Source organism: Saccopteryx bilineata, chromosome 2 (assembly GCF_036850765.1).
Source record: "Saccopteryx bilineata isolate mSacBil1 chromosome 2, mSacBil1_pri_phased_curated, whole genome shotgun sequence".
Classification (NCBI taxonomy): Eukaryota; Metazoa; Chordata; class Mammalia; order Chiroptera; family Emballonuridae; genus Saccopteryx; species Saccopteryx bilineata.
The window spans coordinates 21,673,546-21,698,397 of NC_089491.1; the positions used below are offsets into that span (position 1 = coordinate 21,673,546).

A 24,852-nucleotide genomic window follows, 5' to 3' on the forward strand; every position below is an offset into this window, starting at 1 on the left:
ATCTTCAGAGTTACTCCATAGTGTGTTTAGGCATTAGTTAGGGCTAGATTTTCTGCAGTAATGTTAAAAGATAAACTGAGGCATAGTAAAAGCTTTAAGAGTTTATTTGAGCTAAACTTGATTTGAATTGGGCAGCACTAAATGTGGTTAGAAGTGCCCCACTGACAGGTGGGGCAAGAGTTTTACAGAGAAAACCCAGAAGCAAAGCAATTATTTGATCGGCTATTGCTTAAACAGTTCCCTTATTTGGGAGTGTCAGTGGTTGTGAGATTGGTAGTGCTTAGGTTTTGATTTCTTAACCTTGAAGCATTTACAGGCATGGGTTGTGGTTTGCTTATGAAGGCTGCTAAGGGATTGGAACCACCTCAGTCTAATGGCCTCCTTGTTTAATAGTAATAACACAAGATGGTATTATTAAATAAAAACTGTGTGGAATATAAAGTGCTTTTTGCTTATGTCAGTAAACACTGAAATACCCAAACAAGTATTTCACAGCCTTCTTCTACTCTACAGATTAGAGAACTAAGGGAAAGTGGCTGGCCCAAGACCAGAGACCAAGTTCAAGATCACATTGAAAGGAGACTCTAGGGGGTCTGAATTACCCTTCAGAGTATACCCCCAAACACTTCCTCTCTGCTTCTATCTGATGTGTTTTCAGCAGGGGCCGAGTCTTCCTGCCTGTAAAGCCAGTAGCCATGGCCACCATCACAGCCGCCTGGCCCATGCAGGTTCGGATAGTCGGTAAAGAAACAACGGAGCCAAAAACTGATGGGCCATCATCTTTAATCCTAGCTTGCACTCGGCGGGCAAGTAAAAAACACACACTGGGCTCGAAAACCCACTCACATTCAGTGCTCACAAAGCTACTGACTTATCCGAGTTTCATAGAATCAAAGGTTTCTAGCTCACCAGACTTATTCACCTCTGTTCCCCATCTCCTTCCTTCTCCCTGCACAAACTCTGCACAAACTGGCTTCTCACTCAACACTCCACCATCTTGGCTGCTTCTCCTGGCCTCCTCCACATGGCCTTTCTCTGCTCTCCTTTCTGCTCTCTCCTCTAATATTAATCTCAGGAACCAAGAGAGCAAGCTCCCATTCTGTCCCCATTTTATAGTGTAGAAATCCAAACCTTTAATCCAATATACAAAATAGGGAAGTCTCTAATACAAAGTCACTTCTCTGAGGCATGATGGGATTGTACCACCCCACATCAAAAAGGGTGGGAAAGGCTTAGTCCTAAAACGAAGCCCCAGGCTACAAGGATCCTGCCTGCCCACAGCCTGCCCCCAACACATATTAACATCACCTGGGCAACGGCTTCCATGTGGACAGCGCCATCTTTAACAAAGTGAGCATAATATATTTTATCTGCCCAACACCGTCCAACCAGGGAAAGCATTCCCAGGGGAGAACATTTGAATTTTATTTTCCAGGATTATTGGCTGGAGTTCACCAAATAAAAAGCATGCTGACTTACCCTCTTCCAGGGAGAAGATTGCTCCATCCTGACTTCTGCACCGGAGGTCAAACAGATGGTGATGAAAGGAGACCTGACTTTGGGTGGTAAACACACAATGTAATATATAGATAATGTATTCTAGAATTGTACACTTGAAACCTTGATAATATTACTAACCAATAATATTTTAATAATTTAATACAAAAATACAGTAAATGATTAGGACTACAGCTATTCCTACAAGACAAATGAAAAAAAAAATCAACTGTGCTAAAACTATGGAAATGAAACTTGAGACTTGAGTAAAATTTCCAGACAGCACTTTTCAAAAATCAAAAATGCATTATCTCACATCTGAAAAACAGTGTTTGATGACCTTACAAATGACTCTATTTATTAGAGACTGATGTCAAAGATGATTATAGTTTAAAGAATTTTAAAATAAAATATTAGAAAAGAATGCTATACATAAACTAGTACATTTATTTCAAACCAATACATTTATTTAAAAACTTTATTTTCTTGATAAACATACAGTAAGTGCTCAATAAACGTTTATTGTCATTATTACTACAGATTGGGAAAATGCGGCACGTGGGTCAACTGATTTAGGCTGAGACACATTCTCATCTGCTCAACAGGAGGGCTTCCTCTGCTTCCTGACTCCACTTTCCTATCTTTGCTTTGCAATTTTCTCTGCTTATTCATTTTCTACATATCTGAATTGGTTCCCTGATGTCAGATACCTGGAATTATTTCCTAGTTTATGTCATTGTTCCCCTACACTTTTTTTTTTTTTTTTTTGAGAGAGAGAGAGAGAGAGAGAGAGAGACAGGAGACAGGAAGGAAGGGAGAGAGATGAATTGAGAGAGCATTCAATTGTTGTCCATTGATTTGCTTTTTCATATGACCAGAGGATACAGTAACCCCTTGCTCAAGACAGAGACCACAGGGTCTCATGACTATGATCCCATGCTCAAGATCAAACCAGCGAGCTCGGGGGTTCAACCTGGGTCCACGCTCTACCTTCTGCGCCACCGGCCAGCTCTACCCTTTTTCAACAGCTCCACCTCCTTTGCTCTTTAGAATTCTTTGTTGTATGGCAGCAGCACTAGTCGAAATATGGCGCCATGCATTTTACTAAACATTACACTTATAGGCGCAGCCATATTAGTCCTCGGCTCAGGCGGACTGGCAACCCACAAAATCTCACGATTCAGGCGAAGCAGAGGCTGCGTCAACTTCTGCGATGACTAGAAGAGTCTCGCAGCCCCGAAGTAGGGGGCGGGTCGTAGCGCTCAGCTGAGGGCCCGAGAACAGGCGGGAAGTTGAAGAGTCCGGCTTCGGAAAAGGTTGGTCACTTGCTGCAGTTGTGGGAGTAAGGACTTCGGCACCGCGATTAAGCGTTAGTAGGGGCCCATAATTTCCAGTCCTCTTGTGGTTAGTAATTGAATGGAGATGCACAAGATAGTAATTGGCGTCCTGCGGAGCTGGGGATTCAATGGTGCAGTTGGTGGTGGGCTGTGAGGAGGGTCCACTGACGGGGGACTTGTGGGGCTAGGGGATGGGCGTGTCTGTGAGTGGTTCTGCGTCTCTCAGGGTCGCGGGATGGGGTCATGTAGCCATCAGTGGCTGGGCCCGGAAGGGAGTGGTATCCGTTCTTAAGGTTATTTTGGGTCAGTGAGGAGGGTTTGCAAAGAGCAAGTTAGGAAACTGTGTGGGATGGCGTGGGGACCAGGCGGCTCTTGATCAGTAATTGGGGCTCCAGCCCTGAATGAGAAGAGTTTGCATTAAGGTGACCAGTCGTCCTCCTTCAGGGAGGACAGTCCTTCTTCTGTAAGTTCCATCCTCTTGGAAAAATGTCCTCCTACATGGCCTCCTTTTTGGTATTGGAAGACTAATCTGTAAATGTCCGTATTCAGTCGATGCAAAGTTGATCCATTGCGTGTGATGTGACGTATTTGTATCTAAATGAGTACTTTTTTCTTACAATTATTATTAAAAATTAATAGGCATGTAAGCATAATTACAATATAAAATATTACAAATGTTTATATTATTTATTTATTATATTATAGTGTATTATTGTTGCAATGAATAAATGTTTCTTTTACTTACGATATTATTTTCTTCAATTTATTTTTGTCCTCCTTTTCATTGTAGAAAAGTTGGTCACCTTAGCATTTAGGCCGCACTCCATTCATACATTGTGTGCTGGGTTTTCTTGTGTTGGTGTATGCCTGTACGGATGTGAGGGCAGGGGGAGAGTTCCCGTCCTTCCCAGAGGCTCTGTTTCCACCCTTGGATCTATTTGGTGAACAGACTTCAGACAGTTTCTCGTTTCTGCTACTGTCTTGTAGCTAGCTAAATACTACAAAGAGGGAATTCTTTCAATATGAATTCTTTCAATCCCTGAGCATGGTCTATCTTTTCATTTATTTATGTCATCTTCAGCTTCTTTCAGAAGTATCTTATAGTTTTCAGAGTACAGGTCTTTAACCTCCTTGGTTAAATCATTGTAAAGTATTTTTATGCTTTTTGATGCAGTTGTAAATGGGATTCATTTATCTTTCTGATAGTTCCTTATTAGTGTATAGAAATGCAACTGATTTTATATATTATTTTTGTAACCTGTGACTTGACTGAATTCATTTATTGAAGGAGGAGAAACCAGAAGAATGCAGAAGAGGGGGAGCCTGCAATGTCTGGGGTCTTACATTCCAGCCCTTGACCTCAGTGTTCAGGACTGAGGGAGCAAGGGCAGACTGGAAAGTTTGAAAAATAACAAACCACAGCTGTGGACTTTGCTTGTTATCAGTTCCTTGAAATAAACTTGCAGTACCAGAGAGAAGAATAAGTAATAAGTCAAAGACAGACCCTCTGGCTTCCTGTCTTACTCCCTCCCCTCCCAGAGACACGAAAGTCAGGTAGGTCTGCAGACAAGGAAGTCATAGAAATCAGACGTTTGTCATGTGAACGCTAAAGCTGTAAAGGTGTATAAGATGTAAGAAATCTAACCTCAAGAAGCGCGTGTTTTGTTGCCTCTTTTGGGTTCACGCGGCTCCTCCGGCTAAGAAACCTTTCTTCCTCCTTGTCTGGGTGTCTTACCCTCCTTGATTCCTGCAACATTATTACTTATAGTTTTTTGGTGGAGTCTTTTGGGTCATCTGCATATAGTGACAGCTTAACTTCTTCCTTTCCAATTTAGATGCCTTTTACTTCTGTTTCTTGCCTAAATACTGTAACTCTGACTTCTAAGACTATGTTGAATAAAAGTGATGAGAGCGGGCATCTTTGTGTTGTTGCTGTTCTTAGAGAAGAAGCTTTCAGCTCTCCACTGTTGAGTATGTTAACTGTGGGTTTGTCAAATATGGCCTTTATTATGTTGAAGTATGTTCCATCTATATCTACTTTGTTGAGAGTTTTTTTCTATCATAAATGGATGTTGAGGGGAGAAACTTTTTTTTAGGGGAGAAAAGTTTTAAACATATAGTGGAATATAAACATTCACATCCTCAAAGGAAAAACATATGTCTTTATGTTCCCAGAACTGTAAGTTAATAGGTTTATGTTATTACAGCATAATCCTGGTTTTTTTGTTTTGTTTGTTTTTTAGGTGAGAAGAGGGGAGATAGGCAGACTCCATCATATGCCCCAACCTGGATCCACTCTGAAACCCCATCTGGGGCCAATGCTCGGTACCAAGCTCTTTTTAGCTTCTGAGGCTGATGTGCTCCAACGGAGTTATCCTCAGCGTCCCAGGTAGGTGCTCGAACCAGTCGAGCCACTGGCTGCAAGAGAAGGGGGAACGGAAGGGAAAGAGAAGGAGATGGTTGCTTCTCCTGTGTGTCCTAACGGGGAATTGAACCTGGGATGTCCATACAGCAGGCCAACGTTCTATCTACTGAGCCACTGCAGAGCACAACATAATCCTTTGTGATCTCTCTTAAAGGAACCTTTGAAAGAAAGTCTTCAAAAGGTAGTCTTTTTTTTTTTTTTTTTTTTTTTTTTTTTTTTTTTTTTAGAGAGTCAGAGGGATAGACAGACAGAAATGGAGAGAGATGAGAAGCATCAATCATCAGTTTTTCGCTGCGACACCTTAGTTGTTCATTGATTGCTTTCTCATATGTGCCTTGACCGTGGGGCTACAGCAGACTAAGTAACTCCTTGCTGGAGCCAGCGACCTTGGGTCCAAGCTGGTGAGCTTTGCTTAAACCAGATGAGCCCTCACTCAACCTGGCAACCTCAGGGTCTCGAACCTGGGTCCTTCCGCATCCCAGTCTGATGCTCTATCCACTGCGCCACCACCTGGTCAGGCAAAAGGTAGTCTTTTATGTGGCTGATGATAGGAATTTCCGGGCTTGTGATTCTGGGAATCCCAGGGCAGGCCCAGACTCTCAAGCTCTGAAGGCTCTCTTCATTTTATCTCCTCCATGCTCATCCCAGCTCTGTCTTTACAGATATCTGGCCCTTCTGAAGGGCAACATAGAATAACTAAGTCTCAGCTAAGTGTGTTGTTTATACCCCATTTTCCCGCACTGTATTTGAGGCAGTTTTTAGAAATTAATCCAATTAAATGGGAAAAAGTATAAATAGAGACCAGGGAAAATAAAATAAAAGATCTAGACCAAGGAAACTTGGAACATAATCATAAAAGCTATAGAATCTTTTATAAGTAATTAAAGTTGAGCATATCATCTGCGATTATATAGTTTGCATTATACATTAACTGTGCTCATTTCTTGAGGGAAGTAAAGATTTTTTTTTGGCCTTCAGGTTTGAAGTTATTCTCTTGAAGGGTTTGCATTCATATGATGTAGTTGTCAGTCTCCCTAATAATTACTAACCCATGAGAAATTCTGTAATAGGTTTCTCCACAGCTGTTTCTTACATGATTTCTTAAAATAAGTACAGGGCATAATAAGGAGGCAGAATTCAATTCCAAGCAGGAAAATCACGAGGTTCAAGTATATAGCTGTTAGACAGTCTGCCTTGGTAATTTTGGAACAGCATTTCTCAACCCCAGAAGTTTGTGAAATTGGTTCAGGGATTCATGTCATTAAAGGTAATAATAATATCAATTTAATTTGCTGTTTTTAACCAATAATGAAAGTAATTAGAAAAATTTTCTTTAAAGTGCAATAGGTTGAAATCCTCAAAGTGTGTAGCAGCAAGTGAGCACACTGGTGGATAGTGGAGATCAAGTGAATTTGCTCACCTCTGTTGATCTGTCACTCAGCTAAATCCTGCTAGCCTGCATCTTAGTGGCTGTGATTGTCATATGGTTTTGAATGTTTTTGCTTGAAGGTATATATTATTTAATTTTTATCTATAAGGTTCTACTTGTTATACTCACTGTGTAGCATATAACTTCAGTATAGTAGTTTTCATAGTGCAGAGCATACATTCCTTAGCAGTGCAAGTGATCCACTGGGATTGGAGTGAAAAGATGAGACCTTCTACTTACATAGATTTTTTTTTTTTTTACAGGGACAGAGAGAGGGATAGATAGGGACAGACAGGAACGGAGAGAAATGAGAAGCATCAATCGTCAGTTTTTTGGTTGCAAAACCTTAGTTGTTCATTAATTGCTTTCTCATATGTGCCTTGACTGTGGGCCTTCAGCAGACTGAGTAACCCCTTGCTCGAGCCAGCGACCTTGGGTCTAAGCTGGTAAATTTTTTTTTGCTCAAGCCAGATGAACCTGTGCTCAAATTGACGACCTCGGGGTCTCAAACCTGGGTCCTCCGCATCCTAGTCTAATGCTCTATTAACTGTGCCACTGCCTGGTCAGGCTACTTATATAGATTTTTAATGACCATAATATCTCAGTATTGAAGTGCTTATTGATAATTTGTGTTTTCTTTTTAAAGGTGTTTATTACTGGTGTGCATGCTTTTGTTTTTTTTTAACTGAAAAATATCTCGTCAAGAATCACCTCAATAGAACAAAAGATACTCCTAACACCCAGGAAGTTCCAAGGATTTTAGGAGCTGTGTGTCAGCAACTAAAATCAAAGACCAAATATTAGGAAAAAAGATGCCCCAAGCATCTTTATTGCTCAGGAAATTACAAAAGTTTTAGGAACTCTGACCAGGAGCCAGGGATGAAGACCAAAAAATATATATATTTCTTCTTATATTATAGTATCACAGTCTCCAATTTAAAATGTTTGGAGACTACTGGGTTATGTACCTATAATTCTGTACTCAATTCTAATGTGTTTATTCCCCCATTCCTCCAAGCAATTCTTCAACACCAGCTGGATGTTGTACAATTCAACTCAATTTTGACACTACATGCCTGGAGATAGCATCAGATCCTATAGGTTAGACCACTGGGAGTCAACCTGGTCCCTACCGCCCACTAGGGGGCGTTCCAGCTTTCATGGTGGGCGGTAGCAGAGCAACCAAAGTATAAATAAAAAGATAGATTTAACTATAGTAAATTGTTTTATAAAGATTTATTCTGCCAAACTTAGCGAAAATCCGACATAAAGTACTTGGTAAGTAATTATTATTATATGCTTTAACTTGCTGTAACTCTGCTTTATGAATTTTATAAAGTAAAATTACTTCCCTACTTTATAAATCACCATTACTGTGGAACTGGTGGTTGGTTAGAAAATTTTACTACTAACAGAGATACAGAAGTGGGCGGTAGGTATAAAAAGGTTGATACCCCTGGATTAGGCACTCAGTCCCACAAGATTGTGCCCCTGCCTGGACAAATGCCAATTGCAAGTCCAGGTGTTTCTGACTGACTGGCTGTAAGCCACCCCCTCCTTTGGTTTCATTTAATTTGCTAGAGCTGTTCACAGGACTCAGGAAACCAGGTTATTTGCTAGATTACCAGTTTATTACAAAGAATATTAAAAGATATACTTCAACTAGCTAGGTGAAGAGATACATATGGTGAGGTCAGTACAAAGGAGCTCTGTCCTCAGGGAGTTGGGGCCTCGCATATAGTATGTGGACGCATTCTCATTCACGAGGCTGGAAGCTCTCTGAAGCCCCTCCTCTTGGGTCTTTATGGAGGCTTCATTACATAGGCATGATTGATCAGAACATTGTTCATTGATTCACCCTTTAGCCCCACTCCCCTCCCTGGAAATCAAGGAGTGGGAATGAAAGTTCCAATCTTCTATTAATGGTTTGTATACCACTAGCAACCAGCCACCACCCTTAGGTGCTTTCTAAAGTCACTTTATTAGCATGAGAAAAGACACCTTTATCTGTTTTATCAGAGGAACTTCCAAGGGTTTTAAGAGGCCTATGCCAGCAACCAGGATGAAAACCAAGTATATATTTATTATAAATCACAATATCACAGTACCATGGTACCAATGTACCTCCTCATTTCCAGAAATTATTTTCCTCTCCTCCAATTTAGCCACTAATGCTCCTAGTCATATATTAGATTTATAATTACCAATAACTGCACCACCTCCAAACATTAAATTCTCTGGTCATTTTTTTTTTTTGTTTCTAGCTCATTTACTGTAGTACCTTGCTTCTAGCAATTCTTCAGTTCCATTCAGACCTCTAGTCCATTGTTCCTCCATTTTTTCACTATTATACCCCTTTCCACTTCTTTTTTTTTTTTTTTGTATTTTTCTGAAACTGGAAATGGGGAGAGACAGTCAAACAGACTCCCGCATGTGCCCGACCGGGATCCACCTGGCACGCCCACCAGGGGGCGACGCTCTGCCCACCAGGGGGCGATGCTCTGCCCCTCCGGGGCATCGCTCTGCTGTGACCAGAGCCATTCTAGCGCCTGGGGCAGAGGCCAAGGAGCCATCCCCAGCGCCCGGGCCATCTTTGCTCCAATGGAGCCTCGGCTGTGGGAGGGGAAGAGAGAGACAGAGAGGAAGGAGAGGGGGAGGGGTGGAGAAGCAGATGGGCGCTTCTCCTGTGTGCCCTGGCCGGGAATCAAACCCGGGACTCCTGCACACCAGGCCGATGCTCTACCACTGAACCAACCGGCCAGGGCCTCTTTCCACTTCTTAACTTCTCTCTATTCTCAGCTTAAATTCCATGCTTCTTGGTTTTTCTTCTGAGTAGCTGTCATCCCACTGAAGTCCAATTGCCTACTTATTATTGCCACTTGGATATCTGCTATAATATACTATAATATATATTTTAAATTTTTATTTTTTTACAGAGACAGAGAGATAGATAGGGACAGACAGACAGGAACAGAGAGAGATGAGAAGCATCAATCATCAGTCTTTCATTGTGACACCTTAGTTGTTCACTGATTGCTTTCTCATATGTTCCTTGACCGTGGGCCTTCAGCAGACTGAGTAACCCCTTACTTGAGCCAGCAACCTTGGGTCCAAGCTGGTGAGCTTTTGCTCAAACCAGATGAGCCCGTGCTCAAGCTGGCGACCTCGGGGTCTTGAACCTGGGTTCTTCTGCATCCCAGTCCAACGCTCTATCCACTGCGCCACCACCTGGTCAGGCTATAATAGATATCTTGAACTTAACTTGAGCAACTAGAATTTTTTGTGGTAAAATATATATAATAAAATTTGCCATTTTAACCATTTTTAAGTGGTATTAATTTATAATTTGTGTATCCATCACCACTATCTCTTTCCAAATTTTTTATCACCCCAAATGGAAACTCTGTACCCATCGAGCAATAATGTCCCATCTTTCCTTCCACTCACAGCTCCTGGTAACATCAAAACCAGTTTCTGATTCTGAATTTGCCTGTTTAGATATTGTATATAATGGAGTCACACAATATTTGTCCTTTTGTGTCTTACTTATTTCACCTCGCATATATTCAAGGTTTGTCCATGTAGCATGTATCAGAACTTCATTCCTTTTTATAGTGAAATAATGTCCCATTATGCGGACATACTGCACTTTGTGTATACATTCATCTGCTGATGAACAGTTGGGTTGTTTCTACCTTTTGGCTGTGAACATTGGCATACAAGTATGTGAATACCTTTTTTTCAGATCTTTTGAGTAGTTACCTAGGAGTGGAATCACTGGGTCATATGGTAATTCTATGTTTAACTTTTGGAGGAACTGCCAAGGCTTTTAGCACAGCAGCCGTTCTATTTTACATTCCTACCAGCATAGATGAGGGCTCCGATTTCTCCACATCCTCACCTACATTTGCCTTTTCCATTTTGTTGATTATAATCATCCTATTAGATGTTAACGTAGTATCTTATTGTGGTATTGATTTGCATTTCTCTAATGACTAATAAGGTTGAGCATCTTTTCATGTGCTTATTGTCTATTTGCATATCATCTTTGGAGAAATGTTTCTTCCAGTCACTTGCTCATTTTTAATGGATTGTTTTCCTTTTATTGTTGGAAAAATACTTTGCATTTTGTCTCAGTGTTGCTATTTTTTTCTCCATGCTTATCTATAGTAATCATTTCCTTCTTTAAACTTACATATTACTCAGGACTTGCACTGTATAATCTTTTTCTTATATCACTGGTTTATTTTTATTATATTTTTTTCTGTATTTGATGAGTGAGTTTTTTTCTCCTTTTGTATTTCACACAAAAGAGATACTGTCTTCTGCACAATTCCAGATCCTATATCCCAAATCAAAGGAGCAACTTTAAAGCAGACAGCTTTCAAAATACAAGTAGTGTCATGGCATGACACTAGAAAATTTAGAAAATTTTCAATGATAATACCTAAAAGTTCACATCAGAAGAACTGGAATTTAATAACCAGTGTGAGAAACACCAGTAAAACAAAATTACAAGGAAACTTAATTCCAGAGAAAGGTCATGAATATAATTTGGGGGACATATTTAATCTGAGCTCAAACCTTTTTAAACAACTGATAGTTTCTAAAAGATAAAGACTTCATAATGAAAATACAAATGGTAGGAGCTTAAAGCATAAGTTTGCATCAATTGATTGTTTAAAAGTCAATTTATAAATGAAAAGTAGTTTGTTAGATATCAGAAAGGATGCATTTATATCCAAAACCTTACTTACTAGGAGCAATTTGCATGTAAGGCCATCGTTCAGTTGTAATGGAATCTGAGAAAATTCATATGAGGGAAAAACATGAATGTAAACTATGTGGTATAGCCTTTAGCCGGAAACTAATCTTATTCAACATCAAAGAATGCATACTGGAGAGAAACCTTATGAATGCAGTGAATGTGGGAAAGCTTTTAGCCATATTTTAGCCCTTACTCAACATCACAGAACTCGTACTGGAAAGAAACCATATGCATGTATTGAATGTGGGAAAACCTTTAGCCAGAGCTCACATCTTATTGAACATCAGGGAATTCATTCTGGGGAGAAATCCTACCAGTATAAGGATTGTCAGAAAGTTTTTTGCCGCAGCACATCACTTACTTGACATCAGAGAACTCACACAGGAGAAAAAACATGAATGCAATGAATGTGGAAAAGCCTTCAGCCACACCCTGGCCTTCGTTCAACATCAGAGAATTCATACTGGAGAGAGACCCTATGAATGTAATGAGTGTGGCAAAGCCTTCAACTGGAGTGCACATCTTACTCAACACCAGAGAACTCATACTGGGGAGAAACCTTATGTCTGTAAGGAATGTGGAAAAACCTTTAGCAGAAGCACACACCTTACTGAACATTTAAAAATTCATTCTGGTGAGAAACCCTATCAATGTAATGAATGTCAAAAACTTTTGCTATAAAACATCACTAATTTGACATCAGAGAACTCATACAGGAGAGAAACCCTACCAATGTACTGAATGTGGGAAATCCTTCAGTTTAAGAGCAGCCCTTAATAAACATAAGTGAACACATACTGGGGAGAAACCTTATCAGTGTAATCATTGTAGTGATGTCTTTTTGTCATAGCACATCTTTAATCCGACATCAGGGAACTGATTTCAGAAATGAAACCCTATCTGAGTAATGAATGCAGGGAAGCCTGTAGCCATAGATCATCACTTACACCTGAGCACTCACAGTGGAAAGAAATTCCAGGAAGTTTCTTTGGACAGAATACTCTTTCATTCAATATAATATTTGTACTGAAAAGAAATGCTGTTCTTGCAATTAATCTGAAAAGTGTTATCATTGAGAGAACTTAAAATGGAAATATTCATCTCCAAAACTGAAGTTTTTTTTTAACACATATTTAAAAATTTATTTTCAGAGGTAATTTATTACAAAAGTATATATTTGATTATAGTAAAATCCATTTCAGGTATACAAAAATTATATTGGGGTGATAAAAATTATTTATTGTATACATGATCTTATTTTTTTAGTAATTCACATGTTATTTTTCACTGTTAAACTTACAGAGGGTTTGAATTTTAAAAGCTGAGAAATTCGATTATTAGCCATAAATACACAGATATAATGCCTTATTTCCCCATGTATAAGACACACCTTCATTTTGGGGCCTGAAATTAGAAAAAAAATGTATTACATAAAGTTATTGAACTCAAATCTTATCATAAAATTTATAGAACTCATCACTGTCAGAACTCCCATCCACTAGCTTGTCCTCACCTATGTCTCATGTTGAATCACTGTCTTCAACAATGAGCGCAAAACAAGTGTGAAAAAGCAGGAAATATAAGTAAAAACCCCCCTACAACCACTGTATAAGACACACCCAGTTTTTAAACTCCATTTTTTTTTAAAAAGTGTCTTATACATGGGGAAATAGGGTATGCATTATTTCCCAGTATTCATGAAATATTTTTAAATGGACTATGTATGTGCATATAAAGAAAACCTCAACTAATTATCTCTGAAGGGAATGTTCAAGCTGATTAACTTATAGGCTGATTAATGAAGCTGTTAAAAATGGTGGGATCTTGATAACATGATACGAAGCGAAATAAGTAAATCAGAAAAAACCAGGAACTGCATTATTCCATACGTAGGTGGGACATAAAAGTGAAACTAAGAGACATTGATAAGAGTGTGGTGGTTACGGGGGGAGGGGGGAATTGGGGAGGGGGAGGGGCACAAAGAAAACAAGATAGAAGGTGACAGAGGACAATCTGACTTTGGGTGATGGGTATGCAACATAATTGAACGACAAGATAACCTGGACTTGTTATCTTTGAATATATGTATCCTGATTTATTGATGTCACCCCATTAGAAAAAAAAATGGCAGAGAGGAGGAAAAACTGTAGGGCACTGGTCCCCAACCTTTTTTGGGCCACGGACCAGTTTAATGTCAAAAAATATTTTCACGGACTGGCCTTTGGGGTGGGACGGATAAATGTATCATGTGACTGAGACAAGTGTCAAGAGTGCGTCTTAGACGGATGTAACAGGGAATCTGGTCATTTTTTTTTTTTGGAAGCATCCAAAATATTTTAATAGTAAAGAACTAAGAGTAAATCTTAATAATCTGTTCCTAGAGTTCAACAGCTAACTTTAGGATTTGAAAATTTAAGTCAAAACAGTTTTCATGAATACAAGAAAAGGTAAAAACAAAATACAATCATCTAATTTTCCAAATACAATTATAAGTTTTCAGATAACGTGGTTATTTCACTTTTAGAACAAAATATAAAAATATAAAGAAACAATTTATGCAAATATCAAAAGGACTCAATTTCAGAAAAGTTTGACTCATTATAAAGTGAGAAAAAAATTAACTATAAATTTTACTTATTAGCATCCTGAATCACATTGGTTTGCTTAAATGATACAAATAGACTTTCTGCTTCCTTTAGTTTTTTTTTTCTATCCACTTTAGCAATTACAGCCCAACGGTCATCCCGCATTTTCCTCATAGCTCCAAACTTCCGTGCAGATCCAGGGGTTGTTAGAGATGAAGGGGTCTTTTCCGGTGTTCTGACACAAAAATGAGAAGTTGTTGAATAATTATTCTTGCTTAGGTTTTTCAATGTCTCTTCCTCCGTAACCATGCTCAAGAGATCAGTAGATTCTGAACTATCTGAATTAATATCAAACTCAAAGACCATTTTTCTCTTTTTAGTATTTTGTTCAATAGGTACATTCTTGTTTTCTCTTTGTTGAGTTTTTAGTTTTGTTGGTGTCTTCACAGTACATGCCTTTGGTAGTGGTGTAGAGAAAGTACTTTTGGCAGATGTCCACAAGTAGCCCTTTTTATCTTTGGGTTTGCTGTGATCAGCTGATGTGAAGTTTTGAGATATATTTTGTAAAGGAGCTGCTTTAGAATCAAATTTCCAATAACTAGTTTCAAGTGTTTCCAGAAAAGATGTCTGTGTTTTCTTGTCACTTTTTTCTTTGAGAGTAACTGTGTTTTCTTTTGTCTGTCTTTTGAGGTTTTCTTTTTCTTCTCTTTCTATATCAAGTTGTTTCCTAGTAGATGAAAGTTCAGTTTTGAAGTTGGATAATTCAATCTCCAAAGATGCTTTCATTGATGACTGTTCTTGTTCTCTATTCTTACAAAGTCCTAATTCTGAGTCTCTTTCTTCAATGATTTTATCATACTGATGTTTATGTTTTTCCATACGTGCAACCATTTCAGCTATTTTATGTTGACATCGTATATCAATTTATTTCTGTAATCTTACAGCATCATCAGCTATTACTTTTGCTTTCTCAGCCTCTCCTAAAAGATTTTCTGATACCTTCTTATCCTCAATTTCTTTTTGATAGCTGTCAGACATTTCTTTAAATTTTTGTTTGCACCTTCTAGTTCTAACTCTAATTTACTGACCTTTATCTCATAAACATTCAGTTGCTTGCTTTCTGCTGTACCCTTTTTTTTAAGGCCTTATTCTCCTGTTGGAGTTCTTCAATAGTCTTGATTTTATTTTCAACTTGTTTCTTTAAATTGTTACACTTGTTTTCTAATATCTTCATTTGTTTATCTTTTTTCAATACTTCACATTCAGTGTTTCGAACATTTCCCTCACTCTTGTCCAATGTACATTTAACTTCATTTTCTTTTGCTTTAGTTCTTCTCTCACAGATTCCAGCTCATTCCTTAATTGTGTTTCTGTTTCTTCTAGATTTTCTATTTGCTTCAACATCCTTTTTCTTCCTTCTTGTTATTATTAATATCTTCTTGCTGTTTATTGAATTCTGAGTTCATTTCACTTGTTTCTTGTGCTAGTTCTTTGTTCTCCAGTGAAAGCCTGTTGTAGCTTGTAGTTAGTTCAGTATTCTTAAGCTTCTCATTTTCAAGCTCAGTTTTCAGTTCTGTAACCTGTTTTGGATACTGCTGTTCACTTGTCACAATGGCAAGTTAATTGTGTTTCCAAATCATATACTTTTTTCTGTCCGGTTTGGAGAAGTTCATTAGTTCTTGCTCTGTTCCTTTTAATTTTTCAACAGTCTTCTCAAAGTGTTTCTTTTCATCTAAAAGCTTTTGCTTTTCTGCTAAGATTTTCTTCAATTCTTCAAGTTCTACTTCTTGGTTAGTTTTAAGCTTAGTCATCTCTTCCAGTTCACTTGATTTCTCCTGAAGCTCCATGGTAAGTATTTTCAATTGATCTTCACTTTTTCCAGTCTCTGATGTTCTGTAGTTAGTAATTCTTTCAAGTTGCAGATAGTAGTATTAAGATCAGTAACCACAAATGATTGAGCAGCTTTAGCTTTATTAAATTCTTCCATTTGAGCTTCTTTTTCTTCAGTGAGCTGGTATATTTTTTTTGTCGCTATCTGCAAATCTTCCTCTAAACTACCTTTTGAGCACTCACACTTCTTTGCAAAGACATTTTGCAGTCTTCTAGTTCTGATGTCGGATGATCCTGCTTCTCCTTTGACTCCTTTTAAGTTTTCATTCTGTAATTTTATTTTTCCTTCTAATTGATTAACTTTATCTCTGGATTTCTTTAGCAGCAATGTTAACTCTTTTATTTTATTTTCTTTCTCAGTGTTTTGGAGCAATAGCAGCGATACCTGCTTTTCATTGTCATTTACTTCCTGCTTGTATTCTTTTCAAGGTGTTGGATTTTTTTCATAATCTTCCTTTAATTTAAAACACATTTCTAGCCTGGAATTCTCAGCTTACACACGAAGTTCTTCAAAAGCCGTTATCATTTTCTCAACGTTACTATTTAGATCCATATGAACTTGCCTAGTTTCTTCCCGTTCATGTTCATATTTCTTTGTCTTCTCTGTAGATCTGGTTCAGGTTTCTTTCAGTAAATTGCATAAATGCCTTGTAGCGTTATTCTCTTTTATTAAATCTTTATTTTTTTGAAGTCCTTCTTCTAATTTCAAACTTACTTTTTCATTTTCAAACTGTAGTTTCTGAATGGCTTTCCGCTGTGCTTCAATTATCTTTCTGTTTTCTTGCAACTTATTTTCTTTCTGCTTCAGCTCAGATTCTACATTCACTTTCCACTTAATCTTTCCAGCCTCATTATACAATTTTGAATATAGTCTGCTCATTGGCTCTGATTTCTCAAAATCAGAGTCTTTTAGTCCTTCCTGGTAGTGACAACTGTCAGAATTATCAACCTGTTCAAGCATGGGCAAAAAGTTAACTTTTTGTAAAGCAGCATCTGAGTTAGTATTTCTGTCATTTTTGGAGAGGTTAGTTATTGCAAATGGAAAAGCAGTATCATCTTTAATTTGTTGAAATTCTTTGTTGAAGTTCTTGAAAAAATTAGCCTCTCCTCCCAACGTCTGGGGTTTCACCGCAGACACCTGACTGCTACCCAATCTCGGTGGGACAAACAACTTAAAAGGCTTCTGCTTTTCCATTTTCTCTGGCAGTCAGGATGACCTTGAAAGTCCACAAGAACCGCCACCTGCCACCCAGGAGGGCCCCAAAGAGAACCAATGAGAGCTTTGGCCTCCGAACTTCCGAAAAGGCTGGAAACTGCTCTGCTTGTGCAGCCGGCAGGCGCAGTGGGGGGAATCTGGTCATTTTTAAAAAAATAAAACATCGTTCAGACTTAAATATAAATAAAATGGAAATAATGTAAGTTATTTATTCTTTCTCTGTGAACTGGTACCGGTCCATGGCCTGGGGGTTTGGGGACCACTGCTGTAGGGGATAGATCTCAGCTGCATACGTGAGATCCATGTGTAAGCATGCGTGCTAAACTGCCGATGCGAGAGACTCATTTGGAATCACACATAGATTTCTAGGTGTTGGAACATTACATTTTATTATGTGATGGAGATCCACAACTAATTCCAAAAAGCTCTTCATGGACTTAAAATAGCAAGCTTCCTATAAAAGAATTCAATAGTGTTAGTGAGAGAGTATACAAGCCTTTAAATTTGATTAAATCTACATGAGAATTGTGAGATTTGTGATCACTCCTGAATACTAAAATCAGTTTACCAAATCTCCTGAAAACTCTAACTTACCAAATTCATGGGCTTATCCTCCAGAACTAAATAGATGCTAAATAGGTAGGTCATTCACTAAACAAACACTTCTTGTGCTCCAGCTGTCAAGTTAAAAATCTGTGGAGAAAACAAACACGTAAACAGAAAACGTAGTGTCCTAGGAATGTTGAGGAGGGTAATGCAATGGCATCACACAGGCCCAGTCCACTCTGGGTTGAGTGTGGCTTGGACAGGGACATGGAGGACTTCCTGGAGGAGATGATGTATTGTTTGACTTGTGAAGGGTAAGCAGAGAATGAAGATTAAGGGCATTCTAGGCAGAGAGAACAAGGAGGCAAAGGGACTCAACATTACACTCTGAAAACCCAAGGTAACGCTTATGTAACATTTTTTGGAGAAAAAAATAACCAGCTCCTTGATGGCATCACCTTTATGTCCTCCACAGCAGCCACTGGAGTGCATCTGATCCTCAGGCGGTAAATGTTCTGTTGTTGAAGAAACCAGAGATCCAAGGAAAGGGAAATGAATTTTCCTTCAGCACTGTGCTATGCTTTTCCATTCTCATTTTTATATTAACACAGAATCCCTGCAATACTGGCAAAATTATCCCTATTTTACAAATGAAGTTCAAGTTGTTCAGTTTGGTTAATAAATGTCAGCCACCCCATAAAAACTATGCATAGGTTACATGATGAGGATTAAGTGAGAATGAGTAAATGAAAGATCCTTTATAGATATGAATTATTATTACATGTATCTAGGATGTAATACCTATGGTTTCCTTTGTCAGAGGTTAAATATGGTATTAGAAATAGTGTATTTTGGCGAATGTTAGGAATGTAAAGTGAGTTATGGTAGAAATAGAAATAACAGAACTTCTTAAAAACTTCACTTCTTTTATTAAACAAAAAGAACATCCATAGAAATATTAATGCTAAAAAAATGGCCTTATGTAATTAAACACAAATGATTATTTTCATCTGTTCTTAATCTCTATCCCTGTATTGTGTTTGTAGCTGAGAAGAAAAACATCTTTGAATAGTAGGAATAAATTGTAATATTATCCTTGGTCATCCCCTTTATAGGAAGAGGTGGTCTGAGGTGAGGTTTGACAAGGATCCCTGAGCAGTGGCAAATGGCTTGGCTGGTTGGCCCGAGGCCTGAAAGGATTAAGATTGGTAAGTGGTAGACAAGGAAGTCTGAGCAAGAGGCATGTGTGTGGAATTGTGCACAGATTGTAAATTTTTGTGTCTCAGAAAGAATCCTTTGCAAAAGAAGTACTCAACAGCCAGATGTATTTTACAAGATGACTCAACGAGGAAATGTCTGGTGGGCTCTGCTTTTCCATGTCAGTGCTTGTGCAATAGGCTCATGACTTTAGAAGCCATGCTTGTAGGGATGGAGATGTGACAGTGCTACCTGAAGGGTCCAATGCATGGTCTCAACAAGGGTGATCTAGCTAATGTTGCTGCTGAATGCCTGGAACTTAAGCAGTAGAGACTAAGTATCTGTGTGATGAAGAGATCAGGCAGCCAATTATAGCAAGTTGATTATAATGGGCAGTTTCCACCCTAGAAGAAGTGGCGATTTGTCCTCACTGGAATTGACAGCTAACCTGCTTATGGGTTTGCCTTCACTGTCTGCAGTGACTCAGGCTGCATCATTAATTGAGAGATAGCATCAGATCCCACAGGGTAAGGGCTCAGAACTACAAGACTGCTTCTACCCCACTTCAGATGCCAAACAAGTAGTGTAGGGTCGATGCCGGACATGGCCCTTCCCCTTCCCCAGCCACATGGCACCATGGTCATGGATCCTGACTGCATGGGATAGAGGGTAGTAGAACTGTAAGATTTTACTAAGAACAATGGAACTGAGTCACCAGATATGTATCAAGGAGGGACAACACAGAATGCCATGTACCCTTCCCTCTGTCCCCTGTTCACCTGTTTGCTTGCACAGAGGCAAAGAGTTTCACTTGAAACTCTTGCCCAGGGCTTATCTATTTAGGCTGCAACCCCACCTAGTGGGGTGTGGAACTTTTCACCAACAGACCATCACCAGTGTTGTCCCTGTATGTAAGTAATAAAGGCTATGTCTGCTCCATCTGGTCCTCCTTGTCCTCGTGGTTACTTTGAGATCTCACAACAACACCAGGTCAATTTTCTGGGTATGGACCTCTTGCATTACAAGCAAGTCCCCAGGTTACCAACAACTTCTGTTCAATTTGACTACAAACCAGAGGGTTTCATAACTCCTCAGTTTCTATTAATTTGCTAGAGAGGCTCCCAGAACAGAGAAACACTTATTTATGTTAACCAGTTTATCAAAGGATGTGACAGGGGGATACAGAAGGCTATCCAGATAAAGAGCTACACAGAGCAAGGTTTAGGAGGCCCCTGAACACAAGAGCTTCTATACCTGTGTGTCACCTTCCTGGTGTAGATGTGCTCACCAACCCAGAAGCTCTCCAAACCCACACTATGAGGATTTTATGGAAGCTTCCTCACATAGGCATGATAAATTTACTTAATTTCCAGCCCCTCTCTCCTCTCTGGAAAATGAGGGTAAGGGCTGAGAATTCTAAACTTCTAATCGTGGCTTGATCTTGTGACCAGCCCCCATAGAGGAGTCATTCAGGAGCCCATCCAGAGTCACCTCATTAACATAAAAGATACTTTTAATGCTCTTATCACAAATAATTTACAAGGGTGTTAGAGCCCTGTGTCAGAGATCAGGGTCAAAGACAAATATTAGAACAAAAGAGGGTACCAGTGCTCTTATCACTTAGGACATTACAAGAGGTTCAGGAGCTCTGTGCCAGGAACCAAGAGCAGAGACCAATATACATTTTCTATGATCTCGGAAGCCCTAATCACTATTCTACCTGGATCCAAACTAAGGGCAACATAGAATAGCTGCTCTCACCATCAGTCCCAGAGTCCCTCTTGTCCTTTTCCCCCACAAACTTAGGCTGTGCTAGACAAGAGGTCCTGTGTCCTGTAACAGGAATGTGAAGCTATGACTACAGGCTGGTGTTTAGTCCTTCATGTCAATAGATGAGCAGGCACAAAAGGAGATAACTGGGGGGGAGGTGAACTCTGACCCCAGACAATCAGATGGTTTCTATTCGTCTCTTCCGAGTCTTCTATTCTTTATCCTATAAAAGCTTCTTGCCTTCTGCAACATTTTGTAGTTCTGTGAATGTGTTCCATGAAGTATTAAATAAAGTTTGTGTATTGTCTTTAATAATTTTTTTAACAGCTCTAAGAGAAATTGGAGAAGGAGGGCTCAGGGGCTGCTTCTGGTGCTCGATCTTACTCCTTTCCAAAGTGAAAACAGTCCAGATTGAAGTTTCCTATTAGTGGAAACCACCACCTTGTGGGGCTAGGGCTTTAAAGGAACTATCTCAGGGCACCCAAGCAGGATCCCCTCTGACCCACCAGCTTCCATGGGCCCATCCACAGCCAGAGGCTCCTGCATCAGCACCTGGAAAGAGGATGTGCCCCGGCCAGCACCCTGACACCGAGGGGCACGAGGGGGCCAAAGCAAGGGAGTGCTGGAGGCCATGCTGATGGCACCCGCCTCCTCTATTTACCTTGAGTTTACTTTGCTCTTCTACAAGACTTACAGGGCGAAATGTTATAGGTCATTGGCTTTAGACTATTCTCTTTTCAGAAAAAAGTATCGAAAACTATGTTTTCCTCTAAACACTGCATTTGCTTGCATCCCACAAATTTTGATATATCCTCATTGTCACATAACTGACCTGAGTACTTTCTAATTTTCTTGCAATCTCCACTATGACCAGGCTCTCACTGCCCATTCCTAGCTCCAGTGGGTGCCTGTGCAGCAGGCCTTGATTGCCTTCACCCGGGCCAGGTAGGCGGTCAGCGGTCAGGCCAGTGCCACCTCCTGCAGTCCCGCCACTGTGTGCTCAGCCTTCGAGGCAACTTGCTCTCCTTGCAACTCTCTCTCTCTCTAAAGCTGAGCAGGGCAGGGGCCCTCTGCATGCATCTTGTGCTCCTGACTGATGGGATCCGCTTTGTCCTTTCCTCTCCCTTTGGTTGGGTTCCTGCTCCATTATGTTCACAGCACCTGCAGGATGTTTCTTGACTGGCCTCTTTGGCCTGCTGCTAGGACTTGACGAATGCCCTGTGAAAGAGGGGGACGGAAAAGAATGAGTGGGTGGCTTATCTCTCTGTGGAAGTCTGGAGAAGTAATTAGACCAGGTGTCCAAAGATACCCAAAGCCAACAATGGCCTCACTCCCGGGTGCTCTTTCTCCGCCCAGCGGCCACCAGCCTCAGCTGCAACATCCCAAGACCTTGACTTTCTGCAAGCGTTGACTGGTGAATCAAGTTTTCACCTCTCACTTTTAGCATGGGACCTGCAGCCAGGGAGATCTCTGTGGGCCTGGCGGTAGATGAAGGAGGCAGGATTTTGATTCTAGGTTGTGTCGATTAGAATGGGGGAAAATAAATTACTTAAATTGGCAAATCAAAACGCTGATAAAAAATTAAAGTAAAATGAAAGAAAGGTAATAAAGATAAAAAGGCAGTAGAACTAAAATATAAATAGAAATTCTTATTTTAGGAAAAACTTAAAAAGCAATTATATAACCATTAGCTAACCTAATCAAGAGAGAGAGAGAGAGAGAGAGAGAGAGAAGCAAAAAGACAAATGAAAAATGGCAGAGACTGGGTCTCAGAAGCAGGGCTGGCGACATAATTTGTGTGGCTCAATGCAAAATGAAAATGTGGGCATCCTTGTTCAAAAATTAGGAAAAAGGTGCTTTGAAAGATACAAAAATGTGTTTTTCCTCCCTTCTCCTGTGGTCTTAGTGTTTTTTCTTTTCTATTGAATGCTATTCTAATGAAAGGAAAATTTATATTAGCATAAATATTACTTTTCATCTTTATATTGTGCAATGTCAGCTTTAAGCACAACATAACAGCATTTAACTTAGATGTACGATAACCAAAATGAAACAAGTTGTGTTTTGTAATTCACTGATACACGTGTATCTTGTTCTAGCAGAAAGGTAGGAATGTGGCATAAAACAAACTCGTGCCTTGAGACTCTGAGGTCGCCAGCTTGAGCGCGGGCTCATCTGGTTTGAGCAAAGCTTACCAGCTTGGCCCCAAGGTCACTGGCTCGAGCAAGGGGTTACTCAGTCTGCTGAAGGCCCGCAGTCAAGGCACATATGAGAAAGCAATCAATGAACAACTAAGGTGTCGCAATGCGCAATGAAAAACTGATGATTGATGCTTCTCATCTCTCTCTGTTCCTGTCTGTCTGTCCCTGTCTATCCCTCTCTCTGACTCTCTGTCTCTGTAAAAAAACAACAAAAACAAAACCCAACAAACTCGCATTTTATTTCACTTCTCGATATTAATTAGCACGTTCTACCAACACTCTTCCTTCAGATTCCTGTTGGGTAAGGACTGGGAGGAAAAGGAATTCTGTGTTGCTTTATAGTTTCCTTCTGTGTTGCGTTATAGTTTTCAGCATGAATAAATGCAGGGAAGTAACTCAGTAGAGAACACACCATGGTTCCTGGATCACTTGCGTTTCTCACAATGCCATTGCTTCTTTCTGAGTTGGAAAGTGAGTGTCTGGTTCAAACAGAAAGCATGGCCTCTTGTTCCTGGATCATTTGCGTTTCTCACAATGCCATTGCTTCTTTCTGAGTTGGAAAGCGAGTGTCTGGCTCAAACAGAAAGCATGGCCTCTTGGGGCTGTGAGCACCCCCACTTACTCAGTTGTAGATATAACACTTATGTTTTTTGAGACCCACTAAATTCCAACACAGTGAGTGAGGGTCCATTGCAATTCTGCGTTCATGAGACATTGTGAACATTATATGTAAATGGATGGCAAGGAATGGCAGACATGGATATTGTATGTATATCCTCTTCTCATGCACATGCTCCACTCTTTCATCCCATTTTGCTTACAAAACAAGCGTAAAAATAAAATCATTAAAAATTTCAAGGGGCCTTGGCCGGTTGGCTCAGCGGTAGAGCGTCGGCCTAGCGTGCGGAGGACCCGGGTTCGATTCCCGGCCAGGGCACACAGGGGAAGCACCCATTTGCTTCTCCACCCCTCCGCCGCGCCTTCCTCTCTGTCTCTCTCTTCCCCTCCCGCAGCCAAGGCTCCATTGGAGCAAAGATGGCCCGGGCGCTGGGGATGGCTCTGTGGCCTCCGCCCCAGGCGCTAGAGTGGCTCTGGTCGCAACATGGCAACGCCCAGGATGGGCAGAGCATCGCCCCTGGTGGGCAGAGCGTCGCCCCATGGTGGGCGTGCCGAGTGGATCCCGGTCGGGCGCATGCGGGAGTCTGTCTGACTGTCTCTCCCTGTTTCCAGCTTCAGAAATATATATAAAAAAAAAAAAAAAAAAAAAAAAAAAAAAAAATTTCAAGGAACAGCAAAGCATTAAACCAAGCAGAGCCCATTTGAGCTCTGGGCTGTTTGACTGTGGTGGTTGCGCTCCCGTGAAACTAGCCTTGCTTGGAAGAATATGCACAGCCCTGTGCAATTAACTGTCAATTTACAGATGGATCCCTGCTGCTTAGCAATCAGGCGCTGCAGGTCGGGGTGCCTCCTGCCTGCCTGGTGAGCAGAGGGAGAATCGGCTACTAGCGTGATGCTCCTGTTTTTCACATAGTGGGTGTCCTAGAAAAAGCTCTGGGTAGGCTGTAGGCTCTGGGGTGTCCTGTGAGTGTCCACTGCTGGCACGTGGCCCACTGGGGAGCTGATTCTCCACTGGCTGATTGGTTTTGTTTTGCTATTTTGGTTAGTTGGTAAGGTCAAAGCAGGGGGGAACAGGTAGGCGCTGGGCATCAAGGACAAGGGACATAATGCAAAGATCCCGTCCAGAGGGCACCAGGCTTAGGAAAGTCAGTGCATGTAAAACAGGAAAATGAGGGGAATCCCGAGGGTCTCTCTCTGTTATGCTTTCCTGCCAACACACACTGGGCAAGGTGGCTGTGATGACCCTCACACGGACAGAACATACTGCATGCCCAGCGACTACAGTCTGAGCCATTTGAGGGAGAATGTGTTCATGCTGATTAATTTTGATATGCAGTTTTCCGAGGCCTTTGATGGCCTATTTTCCTCTTTTG

The 24,852-nt window shown here is 40.4% G+C and overlaps 1 protein-coding gene and 1 pseudogene across 1 annotated transcript; one reads left to right on the plus strand and one right to left on the minus strand.

Annotated features, from left to right (window-relative positions):
- Positions 1-11,406: 11,406 nt before the first annotated feature.
- Positions 11,407-12,306, plus strand: ZNF883 (zinc finger protein 883). The gene is given in 4 exon segments (XM_066254327.1): positions 11,407-11,550; positions 11,553-11,847; positions 11,849-12,124; positions 12,126-12,306. Coding segments are annotated over 4 exon segments (819 nt in total). The 5' UTR covers positions 11,407-11,483.
- A 1,780-nt stretch (positions 12,307-14,086) lies between these two features.
- Positions 14,087-21,293, minus strand: LOC136322174 (synaptonemal complex protein 1 pseudogene; annotated as a pseudogene).
- Positions 21,294-24,852: the final 3,559 nt, after the last annotated feature.